At 35.9% G+C, this 23,526-nt stretch overlaps 1 protein-coding gene across 12 annotated transcripts in view; it reads right to left on the bottom strand.

Moving 5' to 3' along the window:
• Window positions 1-23,526, bottom strand: part of Pias2 (protein inhibitor of activated STAT 2) — a 104,232-nt gene that overhangs the window by 46,553 nt on the left and 34,153 nt on the right. For all 12 annotated transcript variants that reach the window (XR_015442147.1, XR_015442150.1, XR_015442146.1 and 9 more), the window contains 3 exons: window positions 15,446-15,530; window positions 7,346-7,396; window positions 7,134-7,224 (listed from right to left, as the gene is read on the bottom strand). Coding sequence is in view for 9 of the 12 variants with exons in the window: in XM_004855100.3 (XP_004855157.1) it covers window positions 7,134-7,224; window positions 7,346-7,396; window positions 15,446-15,530 (227 nt within the window). In the remaining 3 variants the exon portion in view is untranslated. The remainder of the gene's footprint in view (window positions 1-7,133; window positions 7,225-7,345; window positions 7,397-15,445; window positions 15,531-23,526) is intronic.

Raw genomic sequence — 23,526 nt, 5'->3', positions numbered from 1 at the left:
GATCTTTCAAGATATATAGATAGAAGATTTTCAAACAAAAGCCAGGATTCACCCACCTTTCTCAAACTGTCCTTAAATTATCTGTTGACTGAAAAGTGAAGGGCATACGGTTAACCAACCATGCCAGGGGAATAGCAGCAAAGCTGTACAAGTGCAAGCAATGACAAAACATCACAGTTGCCACCCAGTCATCAAGATACTTATGAATTTAAGATACTTGTGAATTACTGCACTGTTGAATATGTACCTCACAACAAAATTCAGTACTGCTGGTGTGTGTAGCAGTGCTAAGGACCACAACCAAATTGTCTACAACTTAAAAACATCAATCACTGTTCTCATAAAAGGGTAATAAGCTTATTAAGGGGAAACCCACATGATAACATAACCTACAACTTGCAACAAAATCTTGAAAATCATCAAAACTATTTGAGCAAGAGAGTAAAACACAAAAAGAACTTGCATAATAGTATGGAAATGGGAGTGTATATGTGTGTACAAGAGGCGTATGGCCACCTGCATTTGCTAATGTGGAATACCAGGGAAAAAAAGACTGACTACAAAATCAATTAACAACAAATAGAAACACCAATACCAGTATTTAGGCAATTATGAATGCAAACTTTTTTGTTTTACTTGTTTTGGGTCCTAGAAGATAACTCTGTTCTTTGGTATACCTCCTGGTAGGTTGACCAAATAACAAAGGCACACGATCCACCAAGATAATAAAAATAACTCATGACCTAGCTAAACATGAGTTTTGTAAATTACAATTTGAGTCACAAGACATTTCAATAGCATGAAGGGGAGCAATAAAAATCAGGAGAGTAACAGTGAGTGTAAGAATGGTTTAAGTTAATATAAAATTCTGTATTGTACTAGTCTTAATCACTAAAAGTATTTTCAATCTATTCTCTACCCCATTTGAGTGGTTTGACTTCATTGATGATTTTGAGTCATTTATTAAATTATATTTTTCCTCTGTTCAGCTGTACTACTCCCACCCAACTCTATGACTTGGTTACTGACAATAGGTTATAGCTCCAATTTTGTAAAATATAAATGACCAGATTCACATATTTTTAACAACTTTCCATATTTAAAGAAAAAAATAAAATCAAGATATTTGAAACAGGTCTGGGGAATAAATCCACAAACTTTCTTAATAAAGGATGCTAGAGAGCCTGTATAGGTCCTTAGCCTAACATTTCAGGAAGAAAAAGACTCAAAGAACATTTTCTGTTACATGCTATGAAGATATACTCCCCTACTTGCAATTGTGAAAGAAGTCTACAGTGTTGTTACTTTAACATCTCCCAAGTTTTTAAATTAGCATTACTACTTTGATACTGTCAGCATCCATTTGCTTTTTCACTTTATATTATGAAAATTTTCAAACATATAGGGTGTGATAAAAAATACAATAATCATTTAAATTTTTAAAATTTATACTATTACAATAAAAGACACATTGCTATTAATCCTCCTAAAAATACTCCTCACTTCAAATGCACTTATCCTATTGTTCTTGCCATTTTCTGAAGCACATCTGGAAGTCCTCTGGAAATTAAGTGTCTTCAGTTGTGCTCTAATGGTTGCCTTGATGTCCTGAATTAATTCAGAATATTTAACTTTCATGGTCATTTTGACTTTGAGGAAGAGCCAGAAGTGCCAGATCCAGTGATTAAGATGGGTCAAGACATACCATAATGTTGTTATGAAGCTACCTTTCTTCTGCATGCACTCAATAGCAGCATTCATTGTGGTTTTAATCAGATCTTGTAGAGATACTTAGGAAACAGTACTTTCAGAACTGCTTCAGAATGTGATAAGAACAATGGGATATGTTTGAAGTGAAAAGCAGTGTTCTGAAGGGCTCTAATAGCAAGGTATCTTTTGTCTTTACTGTAATAATTTTTTTTTAAATTTAAACATTCACTATATATATATATTTATTTATTTATTATTTATTTATTTATTTTTGGTACCAGGGATCCAACTCGGGTCCTTGAGCTTACGCAGCAGGCAACGAAACCACTGTGCTAAACCCCTGGCCTCCACCATATATTTTGATCACCCCTTGTAAACAAAAGTAGAGAGAACAGCAGGTACTACCAACCAGCTTCAATAATTAACACATTTCCTATCTTAATTTATTTGCCTATATACCCAACTACCACCTGCCGCAAAGCATAGGTATCACAATTATTTTTTCCCTTGAGTAAACACAAATTGTAAACATACCATCCAACTGATACTTTAATATGCATCTCTAAGAACTTTAAAAACATAGTAGCAGTTTGACATACAAAAGCATTTGGCAAAATTTTGCTTCCATTCGCAAACTCCACATCAGGTGACAAACATGACCACAGCCAGCTTCTCTACACAAACACAAACGCAGCCATCTTCTCCAAAATCGTAAAGAATTTAAACCAAATTCCAGACATATTTTCTTCATATGTAGTTTGATATATAAAACATCCTTTCATACTTTGATTCAGAATTCAAACTAGGCCTCACACTGCACTTACTTATGTCTCTGATTATTCTATAAACATCTCCTCAAACCCCCTACACACATATTTTTTGAGCATTTGACCTGAAGTGACCTCACATTCCAGATTAGGTAAATTACTTCCTCATGATATGATATTTCTTGCCATTTTCCATAGTTTTTAAATTGGTAATTAGCTGTATAAACTTGATTAAATTCAGGTCAAATTTTAGACGTAAATTCTTCATAGGGAATGTTCTATATTTCCTATGGGACCATATCATGAAGTATATGAAGGCTATTTGCCCTGTTTTCAATGATGTCAAGACTGATCATTTCAGTAGATGGCAGCCTGGTCCCCCAACTATAAAATTCAGCTCTGATCTAATGGCTTCAGCACCCACTGAAAATGAGATCAATTATATGATTATGGATTGCAGAACAATAATTTCCTAACTGCATTATTTCTTTGACTGTATAAATTGAAATGTTTCCACAAATAAGAACTTGATGACATCAACATCTGGTTACTATGAAATATATGTTTTGTTTTTTTTTTTCCTGCTTGTTTGTGGTGGTACTGGGGATTGAACCAGGGCCTTGTTTGTGCTAGGCAAGCACTCTACCAGTGAGCTACACCCCCAGCCACTATGAAATGGAGTATTTTCTTTTATCAATTTCCAAAGTAATGAGATGGTACAACCTCTAGTGATTTTAGTAAATTATAAACACATTCAGGCCAGGGATTTAGCTCAGTGGTTCCTCCAGCCTCGCAAGCGGAAGGACTTGAGTTCAATCCCTGGTACCAAAAATAAATAAATAAATAAATAAATAAATAAATACCCATTTATATATTTGGTAGTTTAAGTCTATTGTAGTTATTACTTTAGATGTGAAAATTATCCCATCTTACTTTAAGGGAAGCATCTTTAAATTGGAATGTTGTATTTTTAAAAGAAGAAAATGATGAGTTAACTTCAATCCAGATTTGATAGGAGGCAGATCACTGGAGTGACTAATAGCATCAAGAAATAAATCCATGAACTCACAATTTATTAAGAAGATGGAGCCAGTACTGATAGATCTTCTGGCCACACTGAGAAAAATTACTTTGGGATTTTTTGCCAGCTAAACTGTATCACACATCTTCTCCATTCTCTGGAATCTTTTAAAGAAACATCCTCCCTGTCAACTCTTCTTCCCTGTTCAGTCCTACAGCTCCACAGGTTTTACAGAAATTTCTCAATATCTTTTAAATAAGAAAAATAATTCAGCCACTCAAAGAAGCATTTTCCTCCTCTTTTGGCCATAAAAACATGGATTCTTATCATCTGACTAGTGGTCTGTTCAGTGGCAGCTCATGGAATCAAAGACAAAGCACAGGGGGATGTCTTAAGGCAGCTTCCTGTCCCAGGCCATCATTCTATGAGCTACTTATTATCTTCCTTATATCAGAGGACCTAGAAAAATCAATGTATGCAAGTATTTTGTAAAGCTCATCATCTCAAAGTGGGTAAAAGAGCAAGTGGGATGCTTTCTGTGCTATTTGATTCTTTAGGAATCCAGAAACACACTACTTTTGAAGTAGTATTTTCCATTCCATTGACTTCTTACATGCAGTATAGTGTCCAACTGTCACGGATGCATAATGACTGGATAAGGTCACACATATAAGGATTTGTTCCAGGACACAGATAATTCATATATATTCAGAGCTCTTATGGGAAATTCCACATGTTAAGTTTATCTCTCCAGAATTGTTGTTCAATAAACCAGGACCACAGGGAACTACCACATGCAAAACTTCCTTGTGACTTGTTGGTATTTACATTTGGAAAAAGGTCCCTTAAGCATAAGAGCTCAATATAACTCCTACAGTGTCACTGTAGCTTTCTTCTTCTGAGGATTCAGAGTATTTACATGATTCTCATAAACTTTAGAATTCTGCTTCATGCTAATAAAGACTCTACACTTCTTTACCCTCAAGAATACCAATTATGGATCAGGAAGTGGTTTAAGAATTTTCAGTCAGTTCCATGTAAATTTATGTCAGTTGTTTCACAGGTAATCATGTTGCTGAGGTGAAATGCCTCTTCAGGAAAGAATGGCATTTGATTTTCTTTAGGCCCTAACCAGGTCAGACAAGTCCTCCCCATAGTCTTCTGATTTTAAATTAGTACATTACCTTTCTCCCAATGCTCTTTCTTCTACTTCACAGATGCCCTTGACTTGGAGGATGAGTGCCAGAATCAACAGACAAAGACTCCTTATATAGTAGGTGGTATGTTCACTAACAGTTCGATGTAAGTAATTAAAGGTCAGTCAATACTTTGGGGGAGAGACTAGCAGTGGCTGACTGAGTAGCGAGGAAATACTCGGATAAAATGCTCAGTTGGTGTGACGGCTGATTGATTTTGTCAACTTGAGAAGTTTAAATCGGCTCAGCAATTCCATCCCCTAATGAGTGGAGGACCTAGATGGTATAAATGGGAAATGAGGAAGGATGAGTCTGCTTCTGTTTCTTCCAAAGAGCTTCAGTCTTCACCTTCAGCTTGGACGTCACCTCCTGGCTTCCAGCACAGACTCTTTGGCTTCTGGCGCAGAGCCTTCAGCCTTCTGGCGTAAACACTACAGCTTTTTACTGCAGATCCATCAGTCTCCTGATACAGACTCGCAAGGGACACTGCAGTGAGCTCCACACCTTCTACTAAATCCTTTGGTTTCCAGTGCACAGACAGACCCTCTGGACTCTTCCTCATTCTACTCTGTGGGTGGCCATTGTAAGTCAATCTTATAACACAAGATATACAAATACATATGAATTTACATCTGCTTCTCTAGTAAATACTGACTGATACAGTTGCCTAATTTTCTCTCGAAAGGACAAAAGAGTGACAAATTTAGAGTTAATACAGTGGTACTGCAGACCTTGTTTGTGAAGAAAACCATCCCAAAACATGACACTGACTGGTCCTTTAAGTTTTGTGGAACTTATGTGTATACACATATGCAGCTTCCCTATTTCTGGAGCAATTCCAAAGAGTTTAGGAAGAACTTCACACATTTCAAACATAGTTCCATCACTGGCACAGAATCACAGAAGATACCAGATGTATCCTCAGGGGTGAGTCTACAGACATCAACAAGGTCTCCATAGTTATGTCTTTCTTCAAGGATAGTGGGAAAAGTAAATATGAATGAGAGCCAAATATCAAAGGAATCTTACCACATCTTGAACAAAGAAAAATGGATATGAAAAGATCATGGAAAATACAGGCTTCTTTTGCCACACATCTGGCAACATTCAGATTCAAATAGGGCTGTTTCTTCCGTTGGTTCAGATCTTAGTGAAATTCATTTAGGTAAGATAGCCCCTGAGAATCTATTGCTGGAGGCCAGAAACCTGCTAAGCAAAATGTCTCACCTGGTTTTCAAACATGTATGGGATCATGTAAATAATCCTCTCATAACTACTGAGCCTCTACATTTACCCTCTGATCCCCAGTAATGTGTCCATTGACTTCAGTCCCACAGGCAACTTCCAGAAGTCAGTCAGTGATGCCTAAGCTCTGTGAAAAGCATGGAACAAGCATTTCTTGGGTCTCTAAGCCCACAGGCTATGTACAAGACAAACAATATTCCCAACAACTTAAAAGAAAAATCGGAGTCCCTTCATCAGCCTGAACCATGTCTTCCTTTTGAGGCTCAATTATAAGCACTTGGCTCTGGTAGGACTCAGGGTGCCAGATTATATTGTCTGGCTTGCTCAGGTGCTCGGAGGTGTTGCTCGTATACCTATTTCAGACCCAAATCTCATACTCAGCAGGGATGCTACAAAGATTCCATCTCCTCAATAGCTTCTATACTGTCTGCTTTGCTGAAATGGCAACTCAGCACACTGGTGAGTGGCTGTTCTAGAATGCTTCAATTAAAACAAATACATCCCCACACCATAGTGCTTGACAAACAGCAAAGGTTGTTGTTTTAATGGCTTTGTTGGCCTTTTACATAACTACCAATTTAGCAACATATTCAAGAACTCTATGTAACTAATGTAAACTAATGTAGTATAACTCAACAATTTAAATGTTATCTTAAGGCTTGACTTAGGATTTGAGGATTCCAGGGCTACCTACTAGGCCAGAAATAGGCTATGCATATTCACATTGTATATTATTGAAGTGTTGAAGCCCACCTATTGCTTCACTGCCAAACCATGGGTTATTAAGCAAATACCACTGCACTCCCTTGGCCCCAGGTATGTGTATCACCAAGGCCCAAGTTTGAAATTCTGGACCTCTACTGCCAGCTCTGCTTTCTACAGATAGATACCTAGATATCCATTTCAACATGCTATGCTTTCACATGACCAGGTTCTGCTGACTGTTAGGATCAAAAGGATCTTTTAGAGCTTCCTTGAATTATAGAACAAGATGTTCTAGGCTCATCTTTTTTATACCCTCAAAATCTGAAACCATTTATTTCGCTAAGGAACCACGCACGGGTCCCTTATGAGAAAACAGTATTTAATCTGGATGCTACAACTAGTTATTGGTACTGAGCTGTCACTGTTTCTAGATCCTGTCAGTGTTTATACTAAACTTAATAAAAATCCGAAGAATAAAAAGCAACTTACAGGCAAAGGAAATAGTTTCCCATTTACTTTTATACAGAGACTATTGGGATAGTTATCTTCTTGAGGACAACTTGTCTCTGCCAGGCAAAGTCTGTATTAGAAAAAAGAAAAAGTATTAAATACTATAACCAAACATGATACGTGTTTTAAAATTCAGGTGTATATGAACAGTTAACAAGTATTTAATTTCAGTAACTAAATTTTAAACTCACCTTAGCTGAACTTGAACTGTATAATCTCTCCGACCACCTGGCAAAAAGTCCCTGTTGAAAAGAGAAATAAAATGTGTTAACAATGCCCAGTAAGATTTTACAGAACACTCTCACCAGGAAAAAAGGCATTATTTATATTTTTATTCTTACTCCTTAAAAGACGAACACTTGCCTACCAATAGCACAAGGCCTTTTCAAAACACTACAATGATAATAACCCCCATTTACTTAACTTTTAAGTCATGTTTTTATGGTCATTTTAAAGTATTTTCAATTCCTAAGAATTATGCTAATACAGTATTTATTTCAATAGACAACAGACTGGGTTAACATGAAAAGGAGCATCCTAGGCTCTAAGGAAGTATAGTAAGTAAATCTGTATGGTTAGTGATTCTTCACTTTGGCTGAGCATTCTAATCACTTGGAGACTTCTCGTGTATTTGTTTAATATAAAGTTCCATTCACTAGATACATTTATTGGCTTGAGTACAGGGTGACAATAGACTGTATACCTAACTTAGGTGATTCAAATATAGAAACAGTGTATAGACTCATAAGTCTCAACATCTCTATCTCAGGCAGTTTCATAACTATGTCTCTAAGTACAGATAGAGAACCTCTTACAATTTCTGGAAGAAAAAGAGTTCCCCATAAAATACCTCTGATACCAAACCCTCCAAATCCTCCAAATGGAGTCCACAATAAAGCTGGCAATGTTAGTTTTTAGAAAAGCAAGCCCCATCTCAGACCTATACAACTGTAATTTGCATTTCAACAAGATCCCCAGGTAATATGTACACGTGTTACAGAATTATCCTTGGTCGTGATCTTGAATCTTGGGACATAAAGAGTAGTCTTGTCCTTTGAAACCTAAAGTAGTACACTAGCCTCACCTTGTTCTAACTGGACAGTCTACTCTTTCTTTCAACTCTTTTAAGTTCCCTCAAAGGCAGTCAGACAAAGCAGTGACCAGCTTAGGCTCTATAATCCCATACTATACGGCTTCATTCAACTTTTCTGTGCCTTTTTTTTAATCTCTGTTAAAAATGGAACAGTACTGCATCTACCGTATCAAGTTGTGGTGGTAATTAAACAGGTTAATAATACAAGTAAAATGCCTGGGTTTAAGATATAATCAACAAGTGTGAGTAGCTGGCTATTATTACTGTTTCCTCTGCTCCTACTGTTTTCCTTGCCACAGTCCACTCTTGTCAAGAGTCACTTCAAAACGTTCCAGTATCTAGACAATACTGACCTCTTCTGAGCAACCCATACATACACTCCACTCATTTAAATCAAGAAACATTTCAATTTTGGCACTGGTGCTTCAAACATAAATAAAACATAATATTTACTTCAAAGGACTCATCATAGTACTTAACAGTTAACACACAACCAAAATAAAAATGTGTGGAAAAAAAAATGTGGTCAATGCTACAGAGGGAGAGAGGGGATTAATTTTGTCTTTAGAGTTCAAGGGAGCTATTACAATAAATTCAATCAAATTAAAAAGCAAGGTTTGTATAGCAGTAATTTCGTCTATTTCTCTTTAGTGGCTCTCACAGTACAGTGATTTTTCAAGAAAAGGAGAGTGAGGATCAACTAGAGATCCACATCAAAATCTTCTCATGTTGTTGAAAGTAATTTGACAAAAGAGAAATGACATGAGATGGGCTTAGATAAAAAGCCTAGCCAGAATATAGGCTACTATAAAGAGTGATATGAAATAAATGATTGGGAAAAAAAAAAGATGGGCAAAGCAAAATGTTGAAAATAACTGCACATGTACTTCATGATTGGCACTACAGGATTTTTAGCATCAAAAAGAAAAAACAGAATGGGCTAGCCTAGACAACTTAGCAAAACCTGTCTCAAGAAATAAAAAGGGGAGGGCGGCTCAGTGGTAGAGTTATTTCCTAACATGCACCAAGCCCTAGGTTGGGGCGGGGGGTGGGGTGGAGGATGGGATGGGATGAGGGCTTGAAAGCTATTCAGACAGAAATATCACTGAGTGATATTTCAGCATAGAAACTTGCAGGATTCAATAACTAATGATATATGAGGAGCAAAGAACCAAAGGGGTGCTTCTAAGGTGGTGCCCAGGTATTGGAATTTTGTAGCTAGACAACTGTTGATACTACTCCCTGAAATAAAGGAAGGTACAACAAGTTACAGCATCAGTCTCCCAACCACCCAGGGAAGAGGAGACTTATTTCAATTCCACACGCTGGAAGTAAGATTTCATGACATTTAGTCACTTGCCAAGGGGCATATAGATCTAAGAGGTAGAGCCAAATTCTCTTTCCAGTTAGTATTATTCTTAGCAATCACACTAGCTCTCTTAAAGGTAGAGTTACACAGTCAAGTTGTAAACTACGAAAGTAAGAGAGAAGAATCAATGGACTACTGTAGCAAACTAACGGGATGTGGTCAATGAAGAGTGAGATAGTTTTAAGAAGTCTCTGTACAGTCAGACACCAGTGCCCTCACTGTAAATAGAGAGAATAGGAGGAAAAATAGCAAGCAAAAGATCTCGACAACAGCTTATTTTTCAAGTTTGCATCCTTGGTGTATGTAGTATTGTCCAGACTATAGCAGATAGTTTAAATACACACACACACACACACACACACACACACACACACACACACACACACAGCATACACATGCTGAATGAATAAATGAATGGAATAACAAAGGACAAGCAGGTTTAAGAGAAAGGTAACTTCAATTTTGCATGTGTTTGGTGTACTTATGGGTCATCAAAGTAAAAGCAAAAAGGACCCTGTCCAAAGGGAGGTGGTGGTGATTTTTTTTGGCCTTCAATATAAAAATAGACATATTCATGGATACTGCCACAAAGTAGCAAGTAAAGAATTACAAGTTGATTCCTGAGAATGTATAAGACAAGTCAATAGGAGGACTGAGAGAACAAATTAAAAATGCAGTAGTACCAAATGGAAGACAAAAGTGCTGAAGTAAAAAAGAGAGCTGAGAGCCACGGATTTAGCTCAGGGGTGCTGCAGCCTGCCTCACAAGCGCGAGGTCCCGAGTTCAATCCCTGGTACCAAAAAAAAAAAAAAAAAAAAAAAAAAAAAGAGAGAGAGTTGAACCCAATGATTAATTTTCACAATATGTAACGAAGTAAAAAAGTTCAAAATCTATCCTAGATTTTACTGTTACAGAGAAAGGGCAAGAGCTGGATGCTTAGCAGTGTTTTAAAAATTTGCTGCACACTGGAAACACTCAACAATCTTTAAAAACCACTGATTTGAAATGTTCAGTAGTAGCAGAGTGCTAGCCTAGCATGTATGAGGTCCTGGGTTTGATGTTCAGGACTATATAGAAGGGAGGGAAGGAGGAACAGAGGAAGAAAGGCAAGAAAAGGAGAGGGGAAAAGTGGGCAGAGAGAACACTGATTTGAGGTTCCATCCTTGGAGATTCTAATTTAATTAGTATGGATGAAATCCGAGTATTTGGATTAGAATTTTTAAAAGCTCCTCAGCTGATTTTAAGATGCAGCAAAGTTTTTGAATCATGAGGATAGGCATAATTAAATGACACAAGAAATCACATAAATCCAGAATATTTAATATACTATAGTTGAAGGGAACCAGATCTCTATGGAGAAATGATCAATTCCAGAAAATATGTAAGATAACCTTAGAGAATCTTGTGCCAGAAAGTAAAGAAGTGCTCCAAAGTGAATTTGGGAGGGAAAGGACTATCAATAGGGCATAGGAGTCAATCTAAAAGAACCCCCAATAACTTAAAGTAGAACAATTTGACCCACAATGTAAATTCCTGTATCACTGGGTAACCTACAGAACACATGAATCCACACTGATGCACATACATAAGTGAACAAATAAAGAAGGGAGAAGGGACAATTCTTCCTTACAAAAGAATTGCACCAAAGTAAAAATAAGGACAACATCATCAGAATACAAATGTTTTGCTCATTTACCAGTGAATGCTGAACTGTTGGGCAAAAGTTTGAGAAGAAACAGATTTATGTGCCTAATCTAAAAGTGTGTGCTCCATGATGTTTAAAAAGAAAAAGGCATAGTACAGAAATACGCAGACAACACCTTAGCCAAATGATCATGGTTAGTATCACCAAAAAAACCCCCCAAAAAGACGTATCAATATTAATGGCTGACATGATACACTGAGAAGAACATTTTTGCAAAAAATGCACAGACATTCAAACACTAAACATAACCGAATTGAGTAGCAGTATACAAAACCCTTGATGACTACACTTTAAAATCTTCAAAAATCATAAAAGGAAAAATTAAGACACTGTGATTGAGTAAAAGGAAATAAAAATGATATTACAATTTATAGTACATAGTATAGTTAATAGGATTGCACTACTATTAGTTTCTTGGTTTTGATAACTGTATTACAGTTAATTCAAGCTGTTAAAGGAGCTAGACTAAGGGTATGTTTTTACAATTTATCTGTAAATCAAATCAATTCAAAATAGAAAGTTAAAACTTTAGGATACACTGAGGTCAAAAGTAACACACGGAGGCCAAGTGTGGTGGTGCTGTAATCCCAGCATTCAGGAGGCTGAGGCAGGATTATTGTGAGTTCAAGGCCAGCTTGGGCTACACAATGAGTTCAAGCCAGGTTGAAGGACATGGCGAGTTCCTGTCTCAAAAAACAAAGGGCTGGGGATTTAGTTCAGTGGTTCCGGCGCCTGCCTTGCAAGCACAAAGTCCCAAGTTCAATCCCTGGTATAAAAAAAAACAAAGGCAAAGCAAAAGAAAACAAAAGGTAACACACAAGCCTGGTATAAAAACTGAAATAAATGAGAAAATAAGGATATAGCTGAATATTATATTAAGGAACTATGAATTTCTAAGGGTTCATGTTAAAGATTAAAGTTGCGGACAGGGGATTTAGCTCAGTGGCACCGCACCTGCCTCGCAAGCACAAGGTCCTGAGTTTGATCCCCAGTACCAAAAAAAAAAGAGTTGTATCTTTAAGTATTTCTGGGTTAAATTATACAATGTCTATTATTTGCTTTAATATGCTTCGGGGAAAAAAAAAAGGCAGGGATATGAAATACAGAGGGTCAAAATGTTGGTAACTATTGTAGCTAGATAATGGACACCAAACTTTCATTTTCATTTATTACGAGGATTAGAAGGGAAGTTCTACCACTTGATCACATAACTCTAAAACAGTTGAAGTTTGTAATGCACATGTGTACAAAGGGAGCATTACCTTGCAGTTTTTAAAAATTTTATGTTTGGGTTAAGTATACATAAGATAAACTTTATTATTATAATCATTTTTAAGTGTTTAAGTCTGTGGAGTTAAGTACATTCATACTATTGCACATCCATCTCTACCATTTATCTCCAGAACATGATTATTTAAAAAAATTTAAATTTTGATAATTACTTGACTAGAAAATACATTCACATATTTTGAACTTCAAAAATATAAAAAAAGGATATCAAGTGAAGCGTCCCCATAACTTGGCTCCTAGAACCAAGTTCCCCTTTCTAGAAGCAGCTCATCTTTATATTTAATATATTTGTAGCTGAGTGTGGTGGCCATGCCTGTAATCCCAGCTAGTAGGGAGGTTAAGGCAGGAGGATCTCAAGTTCAAGACCAGTCTGAGCAACCTAATGAGAGATCCTGTCTGAAAATAAAATTAAAAAGGCTGGGGGGCCAGGGATTTAGCTCAGTGGTTCCGCCGCCTGCCTCGTAACCACAAGGACCAGAGTTTGATCCCTGGTGGCAAAAAAAAAAAAAAAAGGCTGGGATCCAGCTCAGCATAGAGCACTTGCCTAGCATAGGCCAGGCTCTGGGTTTAATCCACAGTATTGCAAAAAAGCAAACAGACAAGAAAACTTTACTCACATATTTATACACTTCAGCATATTCAGTGTGCACATGAATACCTTTATAAGACAATTGGTAGAATATTATTCACAATTCTGTCCCTCACTTCATTCCTTTTTCATTTTAAAAATGCTTCAAGTACATGTATCTAAATTTACTTACTTTAACCTCCTTCCTTCAAAAGCCTAACACAACACCCTAGTGCAGTCTGCCCAGACCACTGAAGTTAACAATGATCTCTCTCCTATAAAAATCAATTCATTTGTCATTAATAAATTGGCTCTCCATATAACATCTTGTAATCCAATTTATATAAATAAGCTGGTTCATTTAAAAATACTGTAAGCAACTTGTAGAAAGGGTTCATGCCATATAACAGTGCCATGTACCAAATAAACACTGAACAATCTCAAGCAAGAATTCATTGATGAAAAACAAAATTAAGGACAAATAATATGATTTGTTGGATATAAAATATAATTTTTTCCATTTTATTAGTTGGTTAAGTACTATCCCTAAAATAGCTACAAGCCAGTCTATGTATGTATGCACTATTTTTTTTTTTTGGGTACTGGGGATCAAACTTGGGACCTTGCACTTGCAAGGCAGGCACTGGAACCACTGAGCTAAATCCCTGGCCCATATATGCACTATTCTTTAAGCGCTCAAACTTCATAGGGTCATATTATAAAACTATTTTGAGATTTTTCCCGAGACCTATAATTTTAAGAAAAGATGTGATTAGCCAAAAAATCTAGTTATGTGTCAGAATCTTCTACATAATAGTGCATGTTCAAGATGTTAAGTGTTCAAAAAAATCGTGTGGTTCCTCAATCTGGATTCACTAACAGGAGATTGACAATGCACATCTACATATAAAAACTGATAAAATGTACCAATAAATGTTTTGCTTAAAAAAAAAACTGATAGTCTGGTTGTAAAGAACTTATTCAATTATGTACAGAAATTTCCCTAAATCAACCATAGTACCCTTATTTTTTAAAAAAGCTCTTACCATCTCAAAGGATTCTAATGAAACTAATTATTTAACTCTGTTAACTCTACAGCTCCAGAAAATCATTTAACCTATGAGAAACTGTTTCCATATGGTGAATCTTGTAAGGAGGCAATTTTAAAGAGCTATATAAATAATCTATTGGTATCACCAATTTGAAAAATTTGAAAAATCACCAATTTGAAAAAGCATACTCTACAAATTTCCTTTTCTATCTCTTAGTTCATTTGCTCTTTACAAACATAACAAAGTTTCTTCTATTTTTTTTCCCTAAAATTGACAAGGCTGACAGTATTTTTCATAATCAGATTTCTAATAATTTTTGGTCAGGGTAACTACACAATTCACTTTGTCCTAAATTGTTCTGGTTTTTGTTCTCCAAAAACAATTATTAATAATGTTCACTTACCTCTGAAAAAGGCTTGAGTTTGAATTGATAAAGTTTATGCCCACTTATCTTTGTGCTGTTATCATAAATTCTTTTTTTTTTTTTTAGTACCGGGGATTAAACTCGGGTCCTTGCACTTGCGTAGCAAGTGGTGAAACCACCGAGCTACGTCCCCGGCCCTTATCATAAATTCTTTGTTTCTATATTTAGAATAAATTTTTCATTTAAGACATCATTGCTTGGCTGAGGATATACCTTAGTGGTAAAGCACTTGCCTGGCATACACAAAGCACACAAGGCCCTGGTTTACCTCCAGCGATGAAAAAAAAAAAAAAAAAAAAATACATACACACACATATTGCTACAAATGTGATTAAAATAATTTCAAAATATATTCTGAGGTTCTATTCAAAGGTTAAATTTTTCTAGTACACAGTACTAAAGAGAAATAGTCCAACTATTATGGACTGAACAAAATTTACTACATTGAAAACTTAACCTCCAATGTGACTGTATTTGGAAATAGGAACTTTAAAAAGGCAATTAAGATTAAATAAGGTTTAGGGTGGGTCCCTAATCCAACATAGCTGGTGTCATAAGAGGAAAAGACACCAAGGATTCACTGGCATAGAGGAAAGCCCACATGAAAAAACAGCAAAATGTGCAAGCCAAAGACAAGAGCCTCAGGAGAAAACAAATCTGTCACACTTTGATCTTGAACAGAAGCTTCTAGAATTTTGAGAAATAAATTTCTGATATGTAAGCCAACCTGTCCTTGGTTTTCTACTAATATACAACATTCATGCAGAAACATTCCAAACATTCCTCTTACCTTGATATGCATATCTCTCTAACTTGTTGAGGTGTCAAAGCAAAAATAAAAAACTTCTCTTGAAATCGTTGAATACTGCTTTGAACTGTAGAGGAAAAAGAAAGAATATTTCAATAACAAATCCAAGGATCTTAGCACTTGCAATAACTAGGTATTTTGATAAAAGTCTTCCAAACTCCAAAATGTTTGTGGTTAAAATATTCTAAAATCAAGAGGTACTAAACTGCATTCATCTTGGAATTATGAGTTAAGTCAACCCAAATGGGTATCTTGAATTTTAAGCATTTAGCCAATCTTTATTCTAAAACACTAATTATAAAACAATCAAAATGTACCAAAACCCTTCAAGATTACATTTCATCCTTTACAGTCCCATCTAATGAAAATTCCCTGGGTAAAAAGAACAGTTTATTGCAGCAATTATTCTCCAGGAAATGATACATGAAGTGGTTCACATTCTCAGAATACTTTTAAAAGGAAAGAAGAAAGGGCTGCCGTTTATTATGAAGGTTTAAAAAAGTTTTAGGTCACAAACTCAATTATAAGGTATAAAGCACAAAGATACAAGTATAGCAATATATTTCTCTACTTTGTCAAATTGCTATTCACTCCTCCATTTTTTCTTTCTTGTATGGATTTCACTGTCCAGTATCTATGCCTAAGGTCACCATACAAGTATAGCAATATATTTCTCTACTTTGTCAAATTGCTATTCACTCCTCCATTTTTTCTTTCTTGTATGGATTTCACTGTCCAGTATCTATGCCTAAGGTCACCAATGACTTCACTGTTAAATACAATAACCGTATTTTGAGATTACATGTGAATATACTACATTTTCAATCTTTGTTAATGGCATAAGAATCCAGTTTCTACAGCTGAAAGTCTCAAAAAAAAAATAAACATGTACAAATGGAGTCCCAAAAGAAAAATAAAATGAAAATGGAATCCTTCTCCCAAAATCCCAACAACAAAAACACACTCGCAGGAGTAATTTTGGTTGAGCAGAGGGAATGATCAAACCTCAAGGAAAACAATATGAAAACTACCTATTGCATCAAAATTAAAACTACTAAAAATCAACAACTGTAAAATCTTAAAAGTAGCCAAAGAAAAACAAAACATTACAAATAAATGGCTATCTTGTCATCAAGAAGGAATGCTAGGCAAACTATGTCTTTAAAGTGGTGGGGCACACCTCTTAATCCCAGCACTCAGGAGGCTGAAGCAGGAGGATTGCCATGAGTTCGAGGCCAGGATGAGCTACACAATGAGTTCAAGGCTAGGCTGAACTGCATAGCAAGACCCTGTCTCCAAAAAAAAATTATAATAATAATAATAAAAAGGCTGGGGAAATACCTCAGGGGGAGGGCCCTGGGTTTAATCCCTAGTACTGCAAAAAAAGAAAAAAGAAAAAGTGATGAAAGAAAAAATTGCCTACTGAAAATCTGGTATCTTTCAAAGAGTGAAGTAACTTCAGGTAAACAAAAACAATTCGTCAACAACAGACATGCATTACAAGAAACATAAAAGGAAATTAGATTTAAGACAAGACAGATTCTACTTTTTTTTTTTTTGAGACAGGGTCTTATTATGTAGTTCAGGCTGTCCTTAAACTCACTATGTAGCCCAGGCTGGCTTTGAACTTGCAGCATCCCCCTGCCTCAGCTTCCCAAAGTCCTGGGATTACAGCCATGCACCACCATCCTCGCTGATTCTACTTTATGAAAATCACTAACACTAAATGATAAATGAAAGATAATAAGCTGTTTTTTACTTACTTCAAAAAGATAACTGTAACTGTTCAAAGAAAAAGTAATGGCACTAGATGGCAGGACTTCAAACTGACAGACATAAAGATATGACAAGCGTCAAAAGGATAGAGGTAGATAAAAGGTAGTCAAATAAAATCCATCTGTCCAAGACCTCTGTTTCCTGCTTCATGGGTTAAGTTTGATTAAAATACATCTTTCCAAAAACAGATCTAACAAGGGCCAGTAATTTAGCTCAGTGGTTTCGCCGCCTGCTGCGCAAGCGCAAGGACGGGAGTTCGATCCCAAAAACAGCTAGTATTTACACCTGCAATCCTGGGCATAATAACCTGTGAATTCACCAGTATGAATGCCAGTATATATAAGTATAAATGCCAGAATAAATGTATAAATGCCAACATAAATATACATATATACACACACACATACATACACACACACTCTATATTTATACTTTTACACTGGCATTTACATAATCAGAAAACCAATTCTGTTGCATTTTGGGCATTCATCTCTAAAAGGTTCTCCATCACTGTTCTATTCTATTCCACTGAATCACATGCTTGTTTTTGTGCCTGTACCATGCTGTTTTAATCACAGTAGCTTTGTAGTAGAACTTCAAATCTGAGATTGTGATGTTTCCTGTTTTACTTTTGTTACTTAGGACTGCTTTTACTATTGAGTCTCTTCTGGTTCCATATGAACTTTAGGATAGTTTTCTCTAGATCTGTGAGAAATACCTTTGGTATTTTGATTTGGATTGTGTTAAATATATCAGTTTTGGAAGTATAGCCATTTTGATTATATTTGTTCTTACAATCCAGAAATAGGATATCTTGCCATTATCTCAAGTCCACTTCAATTTCCTTTTTCAGAATGGTATAAAACTTTCATTGTAGGCTATTTCATTGGTTAGGTTATTTCCTAAGTATTTTTCTTGATGCCATCGTGAATGGTATTGTTTTGCTAATTTCTTTCTTGGTGACTTTATCAGTGTATAGGAACATGATTGATTTTTGTGTTTATTTCATATCCTGCTACACTGCTAAATTTGGTTATTAATTCTAGAAGTCTCAGTGGGTCTTGTTAGTAGAGGATTATATCATCTGCTAATAATGATACTTTGACTGTGTCCTTTCCTATTCTGTATCTCTTTTATTTCTTTCTCTTCCCTGACTGCTCTGGCCAATATTTCAAGGACAATATTGAATAGGAGTGGTGATACTGGACACGCGTCTTGTTCCTGATTTTGGAAGGAAAGCCTTCCAGTTTTCCCGATTTAATAGGTTAGCAGTAGGTTGTTCATAAACGGCTTTTGATAAGATCCATCTACACCTATTTTCTTCAAGGTTTTTAATCATGAATGGATGTTAGACTCTGTCAAAGGCTTTTTCTGAGTCTACTGAGATGATCTTTTTCCTTGCTTCTATTTATGTGATGAATCACATTTATTGATTTGTGTATGTCGAATCCACATTACATACCTGGGATGAAGCCTACCTGGTTACAGTGTGTGATCTTTTTGATGATCTGTTGCATTCTGTTTGCCAGTATCTTGTTGAAAATTTTTGCATCTATGTTCATTAGGGAGATTGGCCTATAGTTCTCTTTTTCAGTTGGATCCTTGTCTGATTTGGGGATCAGGGTAATATTAGCTTCCAAGAATCATTTTGGGAGAAGTACTCCTTCCCTCTCAAGTTCATTAAACAATTTGAAGAATACTGGTGTTCTTACAGAATTCAGCAGTGAATTCATCAGGTCCTGGGCTTTTCTTGGTTGGTAGATTATTTTATTACTGCTTCAATTTCATTGACTGTTACTAGATTTTTCAAGATTTTTAAGTCTTCTTGGTTCAGTTTTGGTAGTTTATATGTATCTAGCATCTCTCCATTTCTTCTGAGTTCTCCAAATTTTTTTGGTGTATGGTAACCCATCTTTAATAACTTGTTCCTTAATATATAGAATAACAAGTCATCACTATATTAATAACCACTGCAAAGACCATCTGAGGAGGTCAGAGTACTGAGTTGTCATAAAATAGTGATTTTAACACACTTCTGTCAGCTTAAACCACTGATGGTACATGCATAACTGTTCCATTGGGTGGCCTGTGGATCACTGGTAGCAGAAGTGGTACAGGTATGCATGGGACAGTCATAATGTATCACCAGAGGTTCAAGCATTGCAGCAATGAGACATATGAATAATGGCCCTGTCGTGAACACATAAATTCAGAATTATGAAAAAGTAAAATAGTTACTCACTACCAATCCTCCAAAATCATTCATTCTCTTTACTTCAGTCCTCTTTCCCCATATTCGCAGTCACTCAGGAAGTCCTGTTTTCTACAATCTTATCTACTATTTCCCTCTCCAGGCTAACTGCTACCACCCTACTCAAAGCCTATTATTACCTTCTACAAATGAAACAGCAGTCCTACCTCTCTGCCAGTCTCCATGAGAACACAAATGTGGAGTTAATCATCCTGAGCATCACTTCAATCACCATTCCTCTGCTCAAAAAGACTCAGTGTTCTTTTTCTGAATGAGCCAATTTCTTCACTACATAATCCTCCATTAATAAAGGTCTTACTACTTTTTCCTAACAAATCTACATTTCTCAAGTCTTGCCAGGTCTTACTCTATTCTAAGCAGATTCTTCACTGCTAAGTCTCACAATTAGCCACTGTAACTTCTACTTCTGTGTTGACTCATAGTTCTCCCCTTTCCTGGCACTTATCTAATAAAGTTCACCATCCAAAGTTGTCAAGTCACCATACAAGAAGCCCTGACTGAATTTCCCATTCATAAGAGCAATGTAGTATTTGAGCACAATTTATAGTACTTCATCTTACAAGCACATAACCACGTCTTGGTTTCTTCTAATATTAACATTTAACCACGTAATGTATTCCCCAAAGCCCATTTCATATTTGTTCTGACATCTCCACAATCAGACCACACAGACAAATCTAAATGAAGTATTCATTATATATTTGGCACTTGGGTTATTAAAATGACACATATAGAGTCTGAATTTATTCAAATTCTTGAGAAGGTTCTATTTTTGTGGCTTTAATATTAGTATCCATATCACTTTAAAACTGTTTAAACATACCCAGAAGCTTGATGAATACACCCTTGTATTCAGGTACTTAAGGATATAGAAAAAGAGTGATCCTCATTAATTTTTCAACTTTTCAGATTAGCAAAGACTTAAAAGACAAATAATATAAAGCTGGGAAAACAGTACATTCATAAACAACTGTAAAATAAATTGGTATGCCTTTCAAGTTACTGACAAATTTCTCTCTAAAAGTTAAATATAAAAACATTTATTATCTTTGACCCAATAACTTTCCATCTAGGCATTTATCCTGCATAAATATGTACACACATATTCAGAACATGTGCAAAGATGCTCACAGATGTGTTTTTAAAAAACTGCAGGGCTGGCCAGAGGTTTAGCTCAGTGGCTGCAAGGTCCTGAGTTCGATCCCCAGTTCCACAAAAAAAAAATAAAATAAAATAAAACTGCAGGATTAATGCCTAAATTGTTATACAAAAACATTAACAATAAAAAATTGAAAATGCACATCAGCAAAATATAGGTTATGGTACATCTACAAGATAACAGGTCAATTATAATCTAAAGATCTCCAATATATTTCCAAGAAATACTGTTAAGAAAAATTGTCACGGTATAAAAGGTCCTATTTTATAGGTCCTTTTAGGTCCTATAAAAGCTCCAGCTTAATTGTTACAAGAGTAACAATTATTATTCACCCTCCAACAGGAGGCTAACTAACAATAATGGCTCTGCAGCTGAAAAGGGTTTTTTAAATGAAGAGAAAAAATATGACATAATATATACAGAGAAATAGCTACTGATATTACTCTAGTTGAGTAATAAATGAGAGTTTGAAGGACTTTTCCCTTTTTGGTGTATGTCCACAATGGCTGAATTTTCAAGTTATAAGCATTAATTTTATAATTTGAAAAGAACAATGAAGAAAGGGACAGGGATTTAGCTCAGTGGTTCTGCCGCTTGCCTCGCAAGCACAAGGTCCTGAGTTCAATCTCCAGTATCCAAAAAAAAGGAATAAAGAAATTTTAAGAAATCAAAGGCTCTTAAAACTGGATACTTCACAAAATGCAAAGCAGCTAGACATATAAACATTTCTGATACACATCAATAGTGAGCAAGTCAGAAGGATATACATAGAATACTATTATATAAAGTTTGAAAACAAATTACTTTTTTTTTTACATGTATACATATATGGCAAAACAAGCAAAGGAAAGAAACTCAAAATTCAGAGTAGATTTTAATTCACAAGGAAATACAGGCGGTTTAAGAGATAACTGCTATTCCTTTTCTGAAACTGGGTATAAGTTTCACAGGTGTTTATTTTCTTGAAATTCTGTATAATTTGACAAGATATATATCTATTATTATAGCAGAATATAGACAAATTTTTAAGAGTTTCACATTTAAAAGAAATTATCGTTTAAAAAATCAAAGAAAGGGCCAGGGATTTAGCTCAGTGGTTCTGGCGCCTGCCTCGCAAGCACAAGGTCCTGAGTTCGATCCCCAGTACCAAAAAAAAATCAAAGAGAAAAAAACTGCCTGTGACAGCTCTTGAAGGTAGACTAGAGAATCTATTTTTGTTAGTTTGTTTTGGACCAAGGAATAATCCACTTATTACAATAAAACTGAAGCTACTAAGAACTGTATTTAATATTACTGCAAACACTCATGTTTTCTAGATATCACTGTCATTTTAAATGCCATTTTTTAACTTTAACCATGTTGAACGGAAAAAATTTCAAACTGCAAAGCTCTATATATAACAATGTACCCTGTTAAATAGAATAAACTCACTATAGTTTGGGGGCTTTTTGTACCAATAAATGTATTTTGCTGTAACAGTGATTCTCTTGACAAGACAAACTTCCCTAAGAATACTGGCTTCCATACCTCAAGAGGTTTTAGAATGATCCTCTGACTTTCTACCATGATCTTCCAGTGCCTGCATTATAAATCAATCCCTATTCAATAATCAAATCTTCATCACCCAGCTTGAAAATCTCAAGAATACGTGCTTTTGGGCCGGGGATTTAGCTCAGTGGTTTCACCGCCTGCTGTGCAAGCGCAAGGACCTGAGTTCGATCCCTGGTACCAAAAAAAAAAAAAAAAAAAAAAGAATATGTGCTTTTGCACAAGGGTCTAGTTTCAATACTCAGCACTGTCAAAAAAAAAAAAAAAGTATATGCTTTAAAACATGGATTTGATAATTGACTCCTGAAGATTATTAATTTTTTTTTTTGGTACTGGGGATCGATCTTGGGACCTTGAGCTTGCAAAGCAGGCGACGGAACCACTGAGCTAAATCCCCTTAATTCCCAAACATAAATAAGTTTTCTCCATAACTGTGTTCTAAATATTTTCATGAACAAAAGGTCAATCCATTCAAAATTAAGGTAATGTTTAAATGTAATCACACTGCTTCAGAGGTTATCACAGTAAAAATATCAAAGGTCTTCACTGAGGCAGGAGGACTGATGCTAGTTTGAGGCCAGCGTGGTCTACATAGTTGGGTTCAAGGCCAGCCTGGACGGCAGTTTTTTTCTCAAAAAACCAACAACAGGCCCGGAAAGTTAGCTCAGTGGTTCCAGCGCCTGCCTCGCAAGCACAAGGTACCGAGTTCGATCCCCAGTAACAAAACAACAACAACAACAACAACAACAAACCCCTCCAAAATTAATTTTTTTTCTACTTTTATTTGATAAACTACCAGTCAGCTTCATGTTACTATAAATACTGAGATAATTAACTTACAAAGAGGTGAACTTTGGCTCACAGTTTTGGAGGTTCCAATCCATGACAGACTGATCCCATTATTTTGGGTCTGTAGTAAGGCGGCACATCATGCTGAGAGTATAAGGAGTAATAAAACCTCATCTCATGAGAGGGGAAGCAAAAGAGAAAGAGGACTGTAAGGATTCTGCAATTCCCTTCAGGGGCACACTCCCCAATAACCTAAAGTGTACGATGTCTCCTGACAGTGCCACCCTGAGGAATAAGCCTTTAACATGGGGACCTTTGGGGGACACTACCCAAAGTCAAACCATGTGGCAACCTATCTGATATTTTGTTGATGTTTTAACTTTATACTTCAGCCTAAAACATAATTCCTAGGGGGTTTTTTGACATGGGGTCTCATATTGCGCAGGCTTATATAATCACCCTCATGAGCCTTATATATCACCCTCATGAGCAACTATGACTACAGGAATGCAGCACTAC

The sequence above is a fragment of the Heterocephalus glaber genome, unplaced genomic scaffold, assembly GCF_053883595.1.
Source record: "Heterocephalus glaber isolate CG9 unplaced genomic scaffold, H.glaber_assembly_v1.0 deba00000331, whole genome shotgun sequence".
NCBI lineage: Eukaryota > Metazoa > Chordata > Mammalia > Rodentia > Bathyergidae > Heterocephalus > Heterocephalus glaber.
The sequence above is the reverse complement of the archived record's forward strand: the minus strand, read 5'-3'. Positions and strand labels throughout refer to the sequence as shown.